The following is a 17,763-nucleotide window of genomic DNA, read 5'->3' as shown; positions in this document are numbered from 1 at the left end:
TAACAGAAAATCTCTGCTTATTCTTTTCTTTAAACTTCCCATGATTTTTCAATGTATGTAAGCTCTGTTACGAGTTCGGTCTTCATCGCGGTATCTCGATTGTATTCGGGATGACATTAATGTGTACAATTTCCAATCTGATAACTTTTTACAAAATGTCACTGTTTTGCATTCATTTCCATTTTTTTAATTATTCAAACAGGTCCCTTAGGTATTTTTTCGAAGATTCTGATTGCGTGAAGGCAGTCCGGGTCAAAGGTCAACCATGAAACCACCTTCGCGTAATCAAACCTTATTATCTCCTGAACACAATCTCTTTCCAAGTCGTACCAAAAACGGCAAAGCAGAACTGCCGTGAGTACGCAATCTAGTGTTATAGGTTGCATTCTTTATCTTGTCGGCAAACATTGCCAGACATTATCATCATTACTGTTATATTTGGGCCGTGCGGTTCTACGCGCTGCAGTCTGGAACCGCGAGACCGCTACGGTCGCAGATTCGAATCCTGCCTCGGGCATGGATGTGTGTGATGTCCTTAGGTTAATTAGGTTTAACAAGTTCTAAGTTCTAGGGGACTAATGACCTCAGAAGTTGAGTCCCATAATGCTCAGAGCCATTTGAACCATTTTGAATTTGTTATATTTGATTAAATGTGTGTGAATAGCAAAATCCATAACATTAGTGCGTGCAGCTTTTTTTTCACGACAATTTCGATGTGTAATTAGTGCAGTGAAGCATTTTCCGTCAATTCAAGTAGCATGTACTGGCTTCGATTACCTGGGCTGCAGGGCGAGGCTTCTGTAGCGAACTCTGAAGTCAAACAGTGATAGATACAGTTCCCAGCTGTGTGCTTACAGGTAATCACGTCTCAGCTGTGTGCTTACAGGTAATCACGTATTAAACACCTCTGTGTCCAACACCAGCATCTCTTCAGTTGAACATATTTCCCATCAAAAGAAAATAAAGATAGTAACTTACACTCCACCCTTTTTCCTGCCAGCTTATAGGTGAAGGGTAGACTTTGAGTATGTCTGCCACTATTTTCGAATGTTTTCCCATTAGGATATCACCAGTTGTATGACATTCTCAATTTTTGATCTGTATTGCGATTTTAGGCACTCCTTTGTAGCGTTATGCATACAGTTGAGTAATTAGTACAGATCTTTATGATTAATTACATAATTAGGACCGATCTTTACTTCAGTTTCCCAACCAAAATAAATAAAGTACACTAACCTAATCTTTCTCTCCTGCAGTTGTTCAGTTACCATGTGTTCGGGGCTTAACTTGCGCTTTCTCTACAGAAGTATCAGGGTTCGTGTCCCAGAAAGGGCACTGTCATTTTTTAATTTCTCGCCACTTCCTGGGGGGGGGGGGGGGGGGGGGGTGGAGATGGGGAAGGGCCGGGGACTTGTATGCCAGCCGAGAAACACACATCACATCATCCAGGGAAGGTGGTAATTAATTCATCAATTTAATTAATTTACATTCTTTTTGATATCAAATTTGCACCAGGAGCCCCAGTACCCTACCACTAATGAGTCAAATATTCTTTTAAAAAGTCATTTCCAGAGATCTAGTTCAAAGTTTTGGATGACATCAACTCGCAGATGAAGGCGTGGCAGCTCCTACAAACAGCCAGGCCCATAATCACCGTTGTCTGTATCCTCTTCTTGATCATCTAGCAAGGCTAGCCGCTTCCTTCTTTTCTCGTCTCTTGCTTCTTTAGCTCATTAAAAGTTATCACAGCATCACAACGCCCAGATTCAGTGTTTTCATTCCTACAAATAGATTTTTTTGGTATGCGGGTCCAAATGAAATTACTAAGTGACTCAATCGGGTTTTGCTTTCGATCTTGGAACCATTTGGAAAGAAGGTCAGAATGACAGATAGTATGCTGTTTTTGTGCCTGAATTGTTCATCTGTGCCTGCTGCCTAAGCCTTGCAGTGCTTGCACTGTGAATCAGCACCCGGTGGACATAGATAATACATCAGGATATCACCAGTGGACGACGATTTGTGGAAGAATGTAGGCCATACTGTTCTTTTCATTTCTTGTAGGTCATACTGGTTGTATCTTAATTGCCATTCGACAATGCTAGAGTTTATCAACGTTTTCATCTGTAAATCTTTCATTACCATTTAGTGTTTACTATCTTTATAGTTCAGCATTTACAGAGCACTATAGTCCGATACATGAACGATGGCGGTTCGCGCAGCTCGAGACACTGACAGGGTTTGCATTGTTGCCGGTTCCAAGCAACGGTTGCGGTAAGCACACACACGTGCTCTGCGCTTGAAGAAAGCGTGTATACTGCAAATTATGTCTCTCGCTTGCACGTGCAGAAAGCGGCTGGACCGTCACCGTTCGTGATACCGACCATAGATGCAGGTGGAACGCCGGCATTTCTGGCTACTCAGTGCATCCAACCTCTGAACATGAACGTGAAATCAAAGAATAAATAACTGAAAATCTCAGCCTTCTAGATAGAATACTTACAGGAAAATAATTAAGCAAGTCAATGCAGAAGGATTGGCTTTTATTATGTTTGCACTATTAACTTTGAAATAATAAAAAGTAGACTTCCAGCTGGTATTATTTGATAAATAATACATCAAATTGTTCAGCTGAGAGAAAATATTATTAAGAGATAATAATTCGGAAATGTCACTTTCAGATCAATTGCCTTTAAGCCCATGAGGGACGTGTGTATGTGTGTGTTTGCGTGTGTGTTTTGGAAGGACTGGAAGAGGGAGGTTGTCTGAAAGTATCACTTTCACCTGTAAAGGTTTAAGACCCTAGCGATACAAGAGGCTCCTTGGGGCGCCAGAGGCGCCGTCAGTACAGAATTTGCACACAGGGTGCCTCATAATTAACAGCGAAAACGAACAAGTCCCACGACCAGTAGTTTTGGCTTTGTTTTTAAAGGTTTTACCAAAGAACGGCAGCTAAAATATGGGGGACAGAAAGAAATGGGCACCCTTTAGTTGATACGTTGCTTATGCTGAAAAATGGAAGAGCGTGGGCGCCAGTTAATGTCGCTTGTGAGTAAAAATTTCCTCTAACCCGCCCCGCATCAACAATGTTTTGGGACAGACTCATAAGCTGAAATTTCAGTCACCATCTTAAAACGAGTTGGATATGGTTGCAGTAAAACTTTCTCACTGTGCGAGGTAGATAATAATCTATTTGATATACAAAAATTTTTGTGACTCATAACTGTAATACATTGCTTGACAACTGCTAAGGAACAACTTACACTTGCTACCTAACAAAAGACCAATGATAGTTAAAGAAACGTAGAGGGCGGGACGTGTTAACCGCAACGAGGCCTGAGCACGCACAGTTCATGCAGTACGGTGTTTGAAGGAGGTTGTTGTGGAACAGATTAGTGCGACATTCCGTACGGTACGGCAACATGTCTGCAAGACATCATTTGAGTGCTTGTGATCGTGGACGAACAGCTGAACGGCTCGAAGTCGATAGTGTGGTCACATTAATGAGCGTGTCCGAAAGTGTCATCTCACGATTAAAAAGGTGGAAATGCTTTGCAAAACCATATCGGTGGTCTTAGACGGAACACCATTCCGCAGGAGGACCGATACTTAGCCATGGTGGTGAAAAGTAACAGCCATATCACTCCGAGGTAGATCGCTGCAGACCTTGCAACCGCTAATGGTACACGTGTGCTCCGCCAGAACCAGGTTGGTTTGTATGCTCGGAAGCCTGTTACATGCATCCCACTTCAACCACGCCATCGCTGAGAAAGAACTTATCGGTACAGGAAGCACGTTGGTGGCAGTCAGCAACAGTGGTACAGAGTGATGTTATCCGTCGAATCCCGAGTCACTGTGACAAGTGATTCTGGCCACCAGTTAAGTGTGAAGAGAGAGAGGGCAACACGTCCCACACCACAGTGTGTTGTTGAACGTCATCGGTACGGTCTAAGTGTTACGGTGTGAGCAAGCATTATGTACAATGGCCGAACACCACTGCATATCTTTGCCCGAGATACCATTATAAAAATCGATATTGCAGGGAGGTTATTCGGATCATGACCGTCTGTTTAGGGCTGCAGTAGGTCCCGCCCACAAAGGATCGCTGAGATGTCGGACACATTGAAATGCGGAGGTACTGAACGTATGGAGTGGCCTGTGTAGCTCCTGACATATACCCTATAGAGCATACCTGGGATGCTCTTGGAAGACGTGTTTCTCAACGAATATCCTCTTCCCGAACCGTGCAAGAACTGGAAACCGCGTTGAGAGAGGAGTCGGACTATATCCCCCCCAAGAAATCCTCAATAGTTTGGTAGCCAGCACAAATAACGGGTGCAAAAGGTGCATTAATATCCAAGGAGAGCATATTCCGTGCTGAGAGTCCGATATCGACCTTTATGTTGGGAGTCTGACCTGTAGGAAACATGAGAGTTATTTATGTCTGTTTTCTGCTTTACCATGTGGTTTGATTGTACCATTTCCTTATAAATATTCCACTCCACCTCTATTACCTATGTACTGTGTTTAATGTTACCCATCAATGCCTGTGATTATTCCTGTCCAACAATGTCTCTGTTCCTTAGGCCGCGTCCTATGTTAGCGACAGAAGCGACCGACAGCGAGCGACTTCTGGATACGCGACACTCTAGCGACAAGCAGCAGCATTGGGCGAAAAGCTCGGGTGTCCTGTGTACGGGCGACCATGTCGCGCTACAAGATGGCTGCTTAGAGCCAACCAGCTATTTCTATAAAACGGCGCCCTAAACTGTAGAATACTGTAGCTGGAGATTAAGGCTACAAAATTAGGTTAAGAAAATAAAGTGGAAAGGAAAGCTGCACATGACATATACAAAGGGAGGCATCTCCATGGAGAATTTCATAAATATCATCAACGACGAAGATCACCAGAGAAATTCTTCGAATACACGTGAATGAGCAGAGGAGCACTCGACTATCTCATTAATAAATTAAATACGAATGTTTCTGCATGATCAAGCACTTTTAACAGCCAATAAATGCAGAGGAATGACTGACTACATGTCTAACTACCCTAAATACACCAATAAATAGACAAATTGAAACACGACAAGTGCGGGTTAGCTGTGGTGTAATGGTAGTGTAACACATTGTGATCTAAACAGTCTGTGAAAGTAAAAGCACACAAAATTTTTTAAAAGAAAGTCAAACGTTTTGTGTAATGATTTGTCGAAAAGTATAAAATAAAAAATATTTGGAAAATATTAGGGAAATTAGAAAACGTTTGGTGCACTTCATTTTCTGTTCATGATTTTGAGCTTCATTCAGAGACACGTAGAACGTTTCACTGATCTACTTATTTCTTTTACACATATCATTTCATAAAATATTTGATTGATTTCTTTCATTTTTTATTTTCAAGTTTTATTCAGAAAGCATGATCTTACTGATTCATTGTTTGCCTTCCTTAACGTACTTGATTCAAAGGAAGCCTTTTTGACATTTAAATACCGCACCAATTTATGCTTTTAAGTGCAAACCAGCTAGGCCTTGAAGAGATGAAATTTTTGACACTTCATTTACATAGCTTGGCAGCAGCTTTTCGTGAAATATTTCAATTTTTCCTCAATTCATTAAGTTTTCGTTAATTACCCTGATTACTTTCAAGCAGTTAAATATTTTCATGCAATATTAGGCCTCACGCTGATCGCTTTGATACCCCGTTTACCTGTTTCTCTCCCTTTGTTTGGCTATGAAAATTGGGACAAAACCTCATGGTGTAATTTATTGGGAGTCTTGTTTTCTCTCTGCTCACGCGTTTACAAAAACGTATCGAGTGTTAATCATACGATAAAATAGCCCTTTCCAAAAATCGTCGTTCCGATATCTTGAACGGTTGATGAGATAGGACGATTTTACGACCACTTGATTCCCGAAGCACAAGAAAGGTTCGGACGCGCCGCGAGCGACCCGTCTGCGGATATATCAATATCTCCAGAATGAAGATAGATATTATCCCAGCCTCAACTTAAAATACAATTTAGATATATTGGTTACATTTCATACGCAATAATGTATGGCCTTAAACGAACTATACGGAAAGTCTATGCAACGTGATTTTACCTTTGCAAATTCTTAAAAATTTCGTACAGCTATGTACCCAATTTCGTGCAACACCGTCTATGACGAATAACGAAAATAAATTCAGACTTTTATCGTTTAAGGACATCAAGCTATAAGATGCGCAAGAATCAAATTTTTTCACCGAATAGTTTTCTTAAAATCGGATGATAAGTATTCCATAGCTGCCGTCGCGTCTGCTCCACTGCTTTGCCGAGAAGACACGTGGCTGTCGCTCTCTGCCGCGCGTGCTGCAGCAACAAAATTCAAACACGTTTGAATTCAAACGTCGCCAGTTGCTGAGGGAGACAGGCAGCGACACAGATGTCGCTCACGTAGGACAGATCCGTAACTATCTATACCTGCGGTTGCATTTTGTCGCCTGAAGCTGTCGCGCGCTGTCGGTCGCTTCTGTCGCTCACGTTGGACACGGCCTTAGCAGTTGTCAAGCTATGCAATAAACTCCCATAAAACACACACCGGTCGCTGCAGATGGAGTAGAATTAAAAGCAGGCGTTCATCCGATTCTCCACCACTAGCGTAATTCATAAAGTGAAACTGTTTGTACGTCCCAGTCGGTTTTATGGACTCAGGACATTAAGACGGATCGATGGGAGGATATGATAGAATGGTAGAAGGGCCTAAAAAATTAAGATTACGGCTGAACGTTCCGTCGACAGCGCGATCATTAGAGACGGAGCACAAGCTCTGATTGTTGGAGGATGGTGAAGGTTTCAAGGGAACCATCCCGACATTTGCGTGGGCCGATTTTCGGGAAAACGTAGAAAACTTACGTCTGAATGGACGGACACAGAATGAACCGTCGCCATCCCGAATGCGAGTCCAGTGTGATAATCGATGTGCCACCTCGCAAAATGATAGAAAGGACCTATCGTGTTCGAATGCATGCCATACCACACCGCGGACGAAGCTACTCCATTTGTTGGTGTATCGACGTAGGCGACCACAAATAACAGATAACCACTCTCAGCCATGTAACTCACTGTGACAGCAGTGATCTAAAAAGATCCTAACGGCACAGGCCAGAGAGAAGTGTCCCGCGTAGTCAATGACAATCGGCTGAAATGCGACAGGAATTGCTGCTATCGCTGGATGCACCATCTCAGCCACTTTCCGAGCGACCATTGCCAGGGAAACTGCATGCAGTGGAGTATGGAACCTCGCAAACGACCCAATTACTCATTAGGCGTACAGAAAGTTTTCTATGAACTAAACAACAGAGAAACTGGACAATTGCTGGATTTAGGCGGGAGACGTCGAGTGCACCAACGGCGCAATTATGCGTTTCGCCCGCAGTGTATGCAAGCCTTCATTCAGGCCAGAGACGCGGGATTAGCCGAATGGTCTAGGGCGCTGCAGTCATGGACTGTGCGGCTGGTCCCGGCTGAGGTTCGAGTCCTATCTCGGCAATGGGTGTGTGTGTGTTGTCCTTAGGATAATTTAGGTTAAGTAATGTGTAAGCTTAGGGACTGATGACCTTAGCAGTTAAGCCCCATAAGATTTCACACACATGTGAACATTTTTTTTTTTTTCACGCTGGAGGTACTAGGGTAATTAAACTGCCGCTGCTCACAAGGTCCAAAGTGGACTGTAACTATCTTATGGCAGCAAAACTTGTTAGATATTCTAATGAATTAACGCGGGACCGATTAACAGTAAAAAAACTTAGTTCCACTTTCGGTCACCAGAAGCAAATCTGGCACTGTGAATACAAGAAAGACTTACTGTCTCCATATGTAGTAGATTAGGAACGGCAGATGGGCAGAAAAGGTCAAATAAGTGAGGAAGGCATAACGTTGATTTTATTATTAACCGCCACTTACGCAGTTAGTTCAATATTAGCACTGGGGACGTCGACGAGATGCTGCATCTGCAAAAAGACGTGATCAACAATTGCTCGCAGCAGTTCCGGTGGAACCTGAGCAACGTGTTTCTGTACACTGGCCTTCAGATCGGGCAGAGACCGAACGTGTTGCATTACGCAGATCTTTCACTGGGCGAGTGACATGAGCTGTTGTCCCATCTTGCACGAAAGCAGCGGTTTCCATAGCAGGAATCACATGCTATACAAGGAGGTCTCGATAACATGCAGACGTCATGATACACCTGATAGAACTTCTGGGTGCTTCTGAATGCACACCACACAGTCACATACAGCTAGAGCAATGACTCTTCGTGCAGAATACGCAATTTAATAGTACTTCAAATTCGGCAGTATTTACTGTCCCTTTAGTGTAAAATGTGCCTCGCCACTTCACTGGATATTGCCTGGCCAAATGTCATCAACTCAGATCTGTTCCAGAAACCAAAGAGTAAATTCAGAGCATTGCTGCAGATCTTCAGATTTCAGTTGGTGCACCGCCTGGATCTTGTACGGGCACAAGTGTAAAATAGATCTCAAAATTTCCGTACTGTTGATCATGGGATGGACAATCCTCGTGACACTGCCCAAGCACTAGCACTACCTAGGGCACGTGCTGCATTGCCAGTTACAGTAACGGCAATCTCGTCAGTAACTCCCACAGGGATAGGACGCCTTGCTCTTCTAGGTTCCACACGAATCTCACCCGTGCCTTCGAATTTCATTGTCGTCTTCTTTAAACCATTGAAGGACATCGGGTCTCGCCACAGACTTTCCAGTCGGCCGTTATGGCTTGTCAAATGACAGAGTGGATGTCGTATGGTCACAGACACATTGTAAGATCTGCGGCTGGTGGCCCCAATTGGAACTAAGCTTTCTCCGGCGTACATCGGTCCTGCATTAACGCATTAGAATATACACCACGTTTCGTTATCATATGATAATTACAGCCCACAAAGGACTTCCGCGAGTAGCTTCACTTTAATTATAGCCACCCAGTAGTTCTATGAAGTTGTACGGGTGTTTTTCGTACCCCCACTTAAGTTTATTCATTCAGGTTATCGTCGTTAGCACGAATCGGGATATTCATTTCAACATTCTCGGTGACCACGTATTTCCAGTTCTTCGTCTTTATGATAAGTGTGCTGTCGACTCTTTCATCTTCCAAGGCCGGCCGGTGTGACCGAGCGGTTCGAGGCGCTTCAGTCTAGAACCGCGCGACCGCTACGGTCGCAGGTTCGAATCCTTCCTAGGGCATGGATGTGTGTGATGTCGTTAGGTTGGTTAGGTTTAAGCAGTTCTAAGCTCTATGGGACTGATGACCTCAGATGTTAAGTCCCATAGTGCTCAGAGCCATTTGAACCATTTGAACCATCTTCCAAGATGATAACTGTGTTTACAGGAATGCACACACACGTTCCTGGTTTGAGGACACTCTGTCAACCCATCGCACATCGGCTGGCTCGCTAAATCCCCGGATCTTCATGCAACAGAAAATGTCTGGAACGATTTGGAACAATAAGTGGAACGCAGCAGTCAGTATCCCCGAAATTTGGTAGCGCCACTGGATCTAATCATCAACGAACCCTAAAGCTGGATACGGCATGCATGAAGAAACTTGCGATCTCTCTTCCTCGTTGAACTGAGATCATTATTAAGGCTACATGCAGTATTACGTGATGTCTTCTGGGAGCGGCTTATTTTTGTCCGGCGTTCTTATGAACAGGTAACATCGGATGTGAACACAGAGTCGATATCTACAGAATTAAAAGAGGGAGAAGATCGACTACTTGTACCTTGACCTTACCATTTTATCCGTATGATTGCTAGGCTCCACAGTATTATCTATAAAACTCGGGTACATGGTGCATTAGTAAATCCAAGTCACTTATTTGTGAAAAATATAAAAAAAACTTTGGTTTGGAAAGTATTATCGCCGAGTTAGCTGTCTTGGAAATGGGGATCACTTTTGGAATGAGGATCCATGAGGCCCTCCGCTGCAAAGTTGACGTTTAAACAGGTAGGCGGAACTCAATTACTCAGATACTAGCGATCCTGTCCGATTCACACCACTGGTATTCCCGTAGTTTCCACTGGAGCACCAAGAACCACGTGACTCTCAGCATATACGTCTGTTAACTAGCCTGCGGCCCCTCCTGCGCGCAAACACTGGAGTTGTCTTCCTAACGACACATTTCATCAGCAGCTGTAAGCGCTTTGCAACACGCACAAAGAACCTTCCATTGCTGGCGGTTGTGGAGGCGGCAGCATTACACTGGCACCTGGCAAATGTGATATGTACCGAAAACTTTGTGACTCTCTGTCATTCTATGCGATACAAACTGACATGTTACGACAGCAATCCGAAATAAAAGGTCTTTTGTTTTTTGGTGACGTAGAGAAACTGTCAATATGGTTGTTGGCCGCTATTTTGATGACGTAGAGACACTGGTAATATGATTGTTGCCTACGTTTCCTCTACAACCACAGAACCGCGCATGCGCTTCGCTCTGATGCTCATTGTAAGTCTTGGTGAGGCAGACATTCAAAGTGGAGCTCCCGCTGAATGCGGTTATACGAGTTTTGAACGGAAAACGCGTTAAACCGGTGAAACTAATTGCCAACTGCTGCAAGTGTATGGTTAATCATGCGCGTGGGTCAAAAACGTTCGCAAATGGTGTAGAGGGCTTACAGCTGGTCGTGCTGAAATTCACGACGGAGAACGGAGTAGTAGGCCATCAATTTCTGACGAGTCAGTCGCGAACATTATTGAAATGATGCGTAAAGATCGGAAAATTACTCTGCTCCCTGCCTTCTGGTTCCTCAGGTTTTCCGAAGCACCGTCCGCAGGATTTTAACGGAAAAGCTGCAATATGAGATGTTTTCCATATGGGTAAAGCGTATGCTGGCAGAAAAGTATAAACAGCAACAAATTGATTCTGCTTGCGAAATTCTTCGTCTCTATTCAGACGAAAAGGACAACTTCTAGAGCTCGATTATCACGGCTGACAAAACCTGGGCATTCCACTTCACACCTGGCCGGCCGGTGTGGCCGTGCGGTTCTAGGCGCTTCAGTCTGGAACCGCGGGACCGCTACGGTCGCAGGTTCGAATCCTGCCTCGGGCATGGATGTGTGTGATATCCTTAGGTTAGTTAGGTTTAAGTAGTTCTAAGTTCTAGGGGACTGATGACCATAGATGTTAAGTCCCATAGCGCTCAGAGCCATTTGAACCATTTTTGAACCACTTCACACCTGAGACAAAACAACAGCCACGCGAGTGGCTGCATCCATCTTCGCCCAAGCAGTAAAAATTCAAAGAAACACAGTCTGCTAATGAAGTCAGGCCAACTGCGTTTTGGGACCAGAAGGGGTACTCTATCTGCTTGCTGGGACAAGTCCGATTCAGAACTGGAGAAGACGAATGTCGAGACTGGGCGTAAGTATTATCCACGACAAAGCCCGCCCACACGTCGCCCGTCAAACAGTCGATCTCCTTCAAAACTCTGGTTGGCACGTCATCACCAGCCCACCATACAGTCCGGAATTGGCACCCAACGACAACCACCTGCTCCCTAATTTGACAGAATATTTGTCTGCACGGCGGTTCCGCTCTGATGACGAGGTCAAACATGAGGATCAACACTTCCTGAAGAGCATGGCGGCGAGCTGGTATGACACGGGCATTGCAAAACTGTTGGAATCTCTACATAAATGCATCGACCAAAATGGTGATTACGTAGAAAAATAAAACATTCTCCAAACTTAAAAATAATGTAATTACTATAGTAAATAAACTGTTGTTTGTATGGCTAAAAGTATTGGAGACTTTACTATGGGACTGCCCTCGTAAATCAATATCCGTCTTCTTTGTCAGGGCAGTATGGCACATTTGCACCCATATCGTGTGGCTGACTGACAGTTACTCATGAAGTGTCGGAATTGTCTTGTAACGGACGATTATCGCAGTGAGATGGGAAGAACTGGGACGGCAGGGAGAGAGGGTAGGGGTGAAACCAGGTGGCAGCATGTGCCCTGTTCTTCTCAATTTTTACAAATTGGCCACCCATGTTTCACCATTTCCATCTGAATAACGGAACATTTCATCAGACACAGACACATAGGATTAAGCTCGGAATGTTGGCACACAGTCACCTGATCAGCAGTTTCACGCCCACACTTGCCTCACACTTCTTTGTACATGTACACGTAAATCATACTCCGCAAGTCACCCAACGGTGTGTACCGTTAATTGATCCCCCTTTCCCTGTTCGACTCACGAATGGCGCGTGGGAAGTACGATTGTCAGTAAGCCTCTGCATTGGCTCTAATTTCTCGAATTTTCTCATCGTGGCAACTTCGTGAGATGTACACTATGTGATCAAAAGTATCCAGACACCTGGCTGAAAACGACCTACAAGTTCGTGGCGCCCTCAATCGGTAATGCTAGAATTTAATGTGGTGTTGGGACAACCTTAGCCGTGATGACAGCTTCCATTCTCGCAGCTTCCATTCAATCAGGTGCTGGAAGGTTTCTTGGGGAATGGCAGTCCATTCTTCACGGAGTGCTGCACTAAGGAGAGGTATTGATGTCGACTGGTGAGACCTCGCACAAAGTCGGCGTTCCAAAACATCCCAAAGGTGGTCTATAGTATTCAGGTCAGAACTCTGTGAAGGCCAGTCCATTACAGGGATGTTATTGTCGTGTAACCACTCTGCCACAGACCGTGCATTATGAACAGGTGCTCGAACGTGCTGAAAGATGCAATCGCCATCCCCGAATTGCTCTTCAGCAGTGGGAAGCAAGAAGGTGCTTAAAAGATCAATGTAGACCTGTGCTGTGATAGTGCCACGCAAACTACAAGAGGTGCAAACTCCCTCCATGAAAAACACGACCACACAATAACGCCATGGCCTCCGAATTTTACTGTTGGCACTACACCCGCTAGCAGATGATGTTCACCAGGCATTCGCTATACCCACACCCTGCCGTCGGATCGCCACATTGTGTACTCCACACAACGTTTTTCCACAGTTCAATCGTCCAATGTTCATGCTCCTTACACCAAGCGAGGCGTCGTTTGGCATTTACCGGCGCGACGTGTGGCTTATGAGCAACCGCTCGACCACGAAACCCAAGTTTTCTCACCCCCCACCTAACTGTCATAGTACTTGCAGTGGATCCTGATGCAGTTTGGAATTCCTGTGTGATGGTCTGGATAGATGTCTGTCTATTACACATTACGACCCTCTTCAACTGTCGGCGGTCTCTGTCAGTCAACAGACGAGGTCGGCCTGTACACTTTTGTGCTGTAAGTGTCCCTTCACGTTTCCACTTCACTATCACATCGGAAACAGTGGGCCTAGGGATGTTTAGCAGTGTGGAAATCTCGTGTATATACGTATGACACAGGTGACATCCGATCACCTGACTATGTTCGAAGTCCGTCAGTTCTGCGGAGAGCCCCATTCTGCTCTCTCACCGTGTCTAATGTCTACTAAGGTCGCTGATATGGTGTACCTGGCAGAAGGTGGCAGCACAATGCACCTAATATGAAATACGTATGTCTTTGGGGGGTGTCTGGATACTTTTGATCACATAATGTATGTGGTAGGATGTAATATGTTGTCCGACTCTTCCCAGAAAGGGCTCGCTCGGAATGTCAATAGTAAATCTCTTCATGATGCACAGTGCCTGTCTTTTAACGTCTGTACTGGAGTTTGTTGAGCATCTCTGTAACCCTGTCACGCCGACCAAATGACCCCATGACGAAACGTGCTGCTCTTTGTTGGATCTTCTCTACCTGTTCTATGAGTCCTACCTGTTAAGGGTCCCATATTGATGCGTAATGCTCAAGAATCGGCCGAACAAGGACCTTGTAGCCTCTTCCTTCACGAATGAGTAACATTACCTTAAGATTGTTCCTATAATATCAGCGAGATATCTGACTTTCTTGTTATTTGTTTTATGTGGTCATCCCACTTATGATCACTCTGGATAGTTACTCCTAGATATTTTTCGATGGATACTGTTTCCAGCAATTTGTCGCCAAGAGAGTAGTTGTACAGTCGTGGATTTCTTTTCGTGTCTGTGCATTCAGGGACAACTGCCAGAGCCCACACCACTGATCAGTCCACTGCAGGTCATTCTGCAAATCTGTACCGTCTTCAGGAGTTGCTGCTTTCTTGTGGACAAGCACGTCGTCTTCAAATAGTCCTTAAGAGCTTATTACACTTTCTTTAGATCGTTTATACACACTGTAAACAGTAATGGTCCTATCAAGCTTCCCTGTGGTGCTCCGGAAACCACCTTTACACCTGTCGATTTTGTTCCGTTAAAAGTGACTTGTTCAGTTCTACCTGCAAGGAAGCCTTGAATCCAGTAACAAATCTGGTCCAATACTCTGTAAGCTCGTGCTTTTTTCACTAAACGGTAGTGCAGGGTTGTGTCAGATGCCTTCCTGAATTCAAGCAACACGGCATCTACCTGAGCGCCATTTCTACAGCGCTATACATCTCATGGGAAAACAGAGCGACCTGAGTTTCACAAGACCTCTGTTTGTGGAATTCATGTTGATTTTGAAGAGGAGATTTTCGTTCTCCGAAAACCTCATAATTCTTGTGCGTAAAACATGGACCATAATTCTGCAACAGATTGATGTCAACGATGTAGGCCTATAATTGAGTGCGTATGTCCTACGACCTTTCACCACCAGGATTCGAACTGGCCAGTGCCATAGCAGCCTCAACTACAGTATCGAATTTTAGGCAAATGCGTAGTAATTAATTTGCTAAAGCTGTGTTCCACACAGTCCAGAGCAGATTTGTCTCTTTGCTCAAGGCCGGCCTTTGTGACCGTGCGGTTCTAGGCGCTTCAGTCTGGAACCGCGCGACCGCTACTGTCGCAGGTTCGAATCCTGCCTCGGGCATAGATGTGTTTCATGTCCTTAGGTTAGTTAGGTTTAAGTAGTTGTAAGTTCTAGGGGACTGATGACCTCAGATGTTAAGTCCCACAGTGCTCAGAGCCATTTGAACCATTTTCTTTGCTCAAAATATGTTTAGTTTGTCACTTGCCGAAAAACCCTCGCTGACCTTGGACGAGTTTCAGGGAAACATTGGCAAACTGGGAATTCGTGACCGAATAGAACGATTGGGTTGGGGGTACTGGTAATGGCACTGGTTCCACTGCTGGACCGCTGAATATTTTTAACATCATACAGATAAAATGCACGAACATCGAATGACACCAACAACACATTACATTTACCCTGTAGTAACAGTACTTTACTTACCTTTGATGCTGCCATCTGAATATACAGACCCCTGTAGTGTAAATTCTGTTGCCAGCAGCAAACCAAAACTTTCGGCGCGTATCTCGCAATACGTGTGATCATCGACACACCTGTAATAGTGAACGACTTTTTCACTACTTAAAATACGTAGCAATGAAATGTAGGAGCATTGTGAGGTCTCAGTTACAGATCGGATGTAGTTACTGTTGATTTTCCGAAAATTAAAAAAAAAAAAGTAGCAGAACAAATACTACTCATTGTGTACCCGAACACCACCGACAAAATTTCCGAAGTTGTCCTGGTAATTCTTCTGAGTGTGATGGTATGAGTCACACGTGGCTTCCTGTGGCTCGTTACAGAGCACTAATCGATTCGTTAGGCCTTTTACCGCTGTATCTCTGAAAATAGCTTCACGACAGTGAAAATGCCTATAATATGCAATCGCCAAAACTTACAACACAAAATAGAGAAGAATGCAGTAACACTCAGGTGCAAAAGCACTGTGATGTGGTTTCCGCCGCTGCAGGAACAGCTCAGCGTAGCATGTACATCTACATACATACTCCGAAAGCCACCGTACGCCTCCTGACGGTGGGTGCCCTGTACCATCACTGTACTCCGTACGCCGAAAGAGCAGCTCTGACAGCTGGCAGCGCAGTTGCCAGTGTTCGACAAGGACGGGCAGCGAGCCAGCAGGGGTCGCCCAGCACTGCGACAACACTGGGGCGTTGCCGCAGCAACGTAAACGATCTGATTGGCCGTCGTGGATGCGCAAAGCACGTGCGCCAAGGCCGCGTCAACTGTCAGAGGTCTTCTCTCGCCGTACGCACTGTAGACACTTCCTTTCCTTTTCCACTCGCAAATAGAGCAAGGGAAAAATAATTGTCTGTGTGCCTCCGTATGAGCCCTAATTTCTCGTATCATATATGCGAGGCCCTTACGCAAAATGTACGTTGGTGGCAGTAGAATCGTTCTGCAGCCAGCTTCAAATATCAGTTCCCTAAATTTTCTCAATAGTGCTCCTCGAAAAGATCGTCGCCTTCCCTCCAGGGATTATCACTTGAGCTCCCAAAGCATCTCCGTAATATTTTCGTGTTGCTCGAATCTGCTGATAACTGAATTATTTTGGTGTCTTCCTTTAATCTGACCTTATGCGGATCCCAAACACTCGAGCAGTACTCAAGAATAGGTGTCACTAGGGTCCTACATGCTGTCTTTTTTACAAATGAACCACACTTTCCCAAAATCCTCCCAATAAACCAAAGTCGACTATCCACCTTCGCTGCAACAATCCTCATATGCTCGTTCCATTTCGTGTCGCTTTGCAACGTTGTGTCCAGAAATTCAAACAACGTGAATATGTCAAGCAGAACACTACTAATGCTGTGTTGGAACATTATGGGTTTGTTTTTCCTGCTAATCTGCATTAACTTGCATTTTTCTGCATTTACAGCTAGCTGCCATTCGTCACAACAGCTTGAAATGTTATCGAAGTCATCTCACCCAATGACATGCTGCTGTTCCACTGCATTCTGTGGTTAGCTCTTCATCAGTAAATCTATCCGTAATGTTGCATACAACGAACACTGTAGGAATAACAAGTCCAAGATGGGAGCGAACAGTGCTGAATGCAAGCTTGAGGACGAAGAGTAAAGTGGACGGTACGTTACCGACAGCAAGTGCCACGGGTGAATGGAACTATTTGTTTTCAAACAAGACTTTTGTCGCACACCGACGATATTTCCACTAATATGCAGATTTTTTCAGTGCAATTCACGTACAAAGATAGATAGGTGTCAGAAGTGAAACAAAATTCAGTTACTCCATAACGAGCCGCCGTAGACAACGAGTCTCTATTACCAAAATACTCAAAAATATATACCACCGAAATGTTATCGTCAGAGCTTGGTTTTACCCTGTATACTACACTGGGTTCACCAAGTGAAGGTAGCATGTTGTTGTTGTTGTGGTCTTCAGTCCAGAGACTGGTTTGATGCAGCTCTCCCTGCTTCTCTACCCTCCAAAAGCTTCTTCATCTCCCAGTACCTACTGCAACCTACATCCTTCTGAATCTGTTTAGTGTATTCATCCCTTAGCCTCCCTCTACGATTTTCACCCTCCGCACTGCCCTCCAATACTAAACTGGTGATCCCTTGATGCCTCAGAATATGTTCTACCAACCGACCCCTTATTCTAGTCAAGTTGTGCCATAAACTGCTCTTCTCATTCTTCTGTAGCACCACATTTCGAAAGCTTCTATTCTCTTTTTGTCTAAACTATTTATCGTCCACGTTTCACTTCCATACATGGCTACACTCCATACAAATACTTTCAGAAACGACTTCTTGACACTTAAATCTATACTCGATGTTAACAAATTTCTCTTCTTCAGAAACGCTTTCCTTGCCATTGCCAGTCTACATGTTATATCCTCTCTACTGCGACCATCATCAGTTATTTTGCTCCCCAAATAGCAAAACTCCTTTACTACTTTA

At 44.5% G+C, this 17,763-nt stretch overlaps 1 protein-coding gene across 10 annotated transcripts in view; it reads right to left on the bottom strand.

The window, feature by feature from the left end:
- The window catches only part of LOC124777700 (probable low-specificity L-threonine aldolase 2), a 264,995-nt gene that overhangs the window by 210,131 nt on the left and 37,101 nt on the right, over positions 1 to 17,763 (bottom strand). For 4 of the 10 annotated variants that reach the window (XM_047253192.1, XM_047253190.1, XM_047253187.1 and 1 more), the window contains exon 2: positions 15,269 to 15,378. The exons of 2 other annotated variants lie outside the window; for them this stretch is intronic. In XM_047253192.1, coding sequence (XP_047109148.1) covers positions 15,269 to 15,370 — 102 coding nt within the window. In that variant the 5' untranslated portion in view covers positions 15,371 to 15,378. Of the gene's footprint in view, positions 1 to 15,268; positions 15,379 to 15,533; positions 15,700 to 15,723; positions 15,893 to 17,763 lie in introns of those variants that run through there. 4 more of the 10 variants (XM_047253189.1, XM_047253185.1, XM_047253188.1 and 1 more) reach the window with 4 other exon arrangements.

The sequence above is a fragment of the Schistocerca piceifrons genome, chromosome 2 (assembly GCF_021461385.2).
Source record: "Schistocerca piceifrons isolate TAMUIC-IGC-003096 chromosome 2, iqSchPice1.1, whole genome shotgun sequence".
In the NCBI taxonomy this organism is placed as follows: Eukaryota; Metazoa; Arthropoda; class Insecta; order Orthoptera; family Acrididae; genus Schistocerca; species Schistocerca piceifrons.
This window is presented reverse-complemented; position numbering and strand designations above follow the sequence as displayed.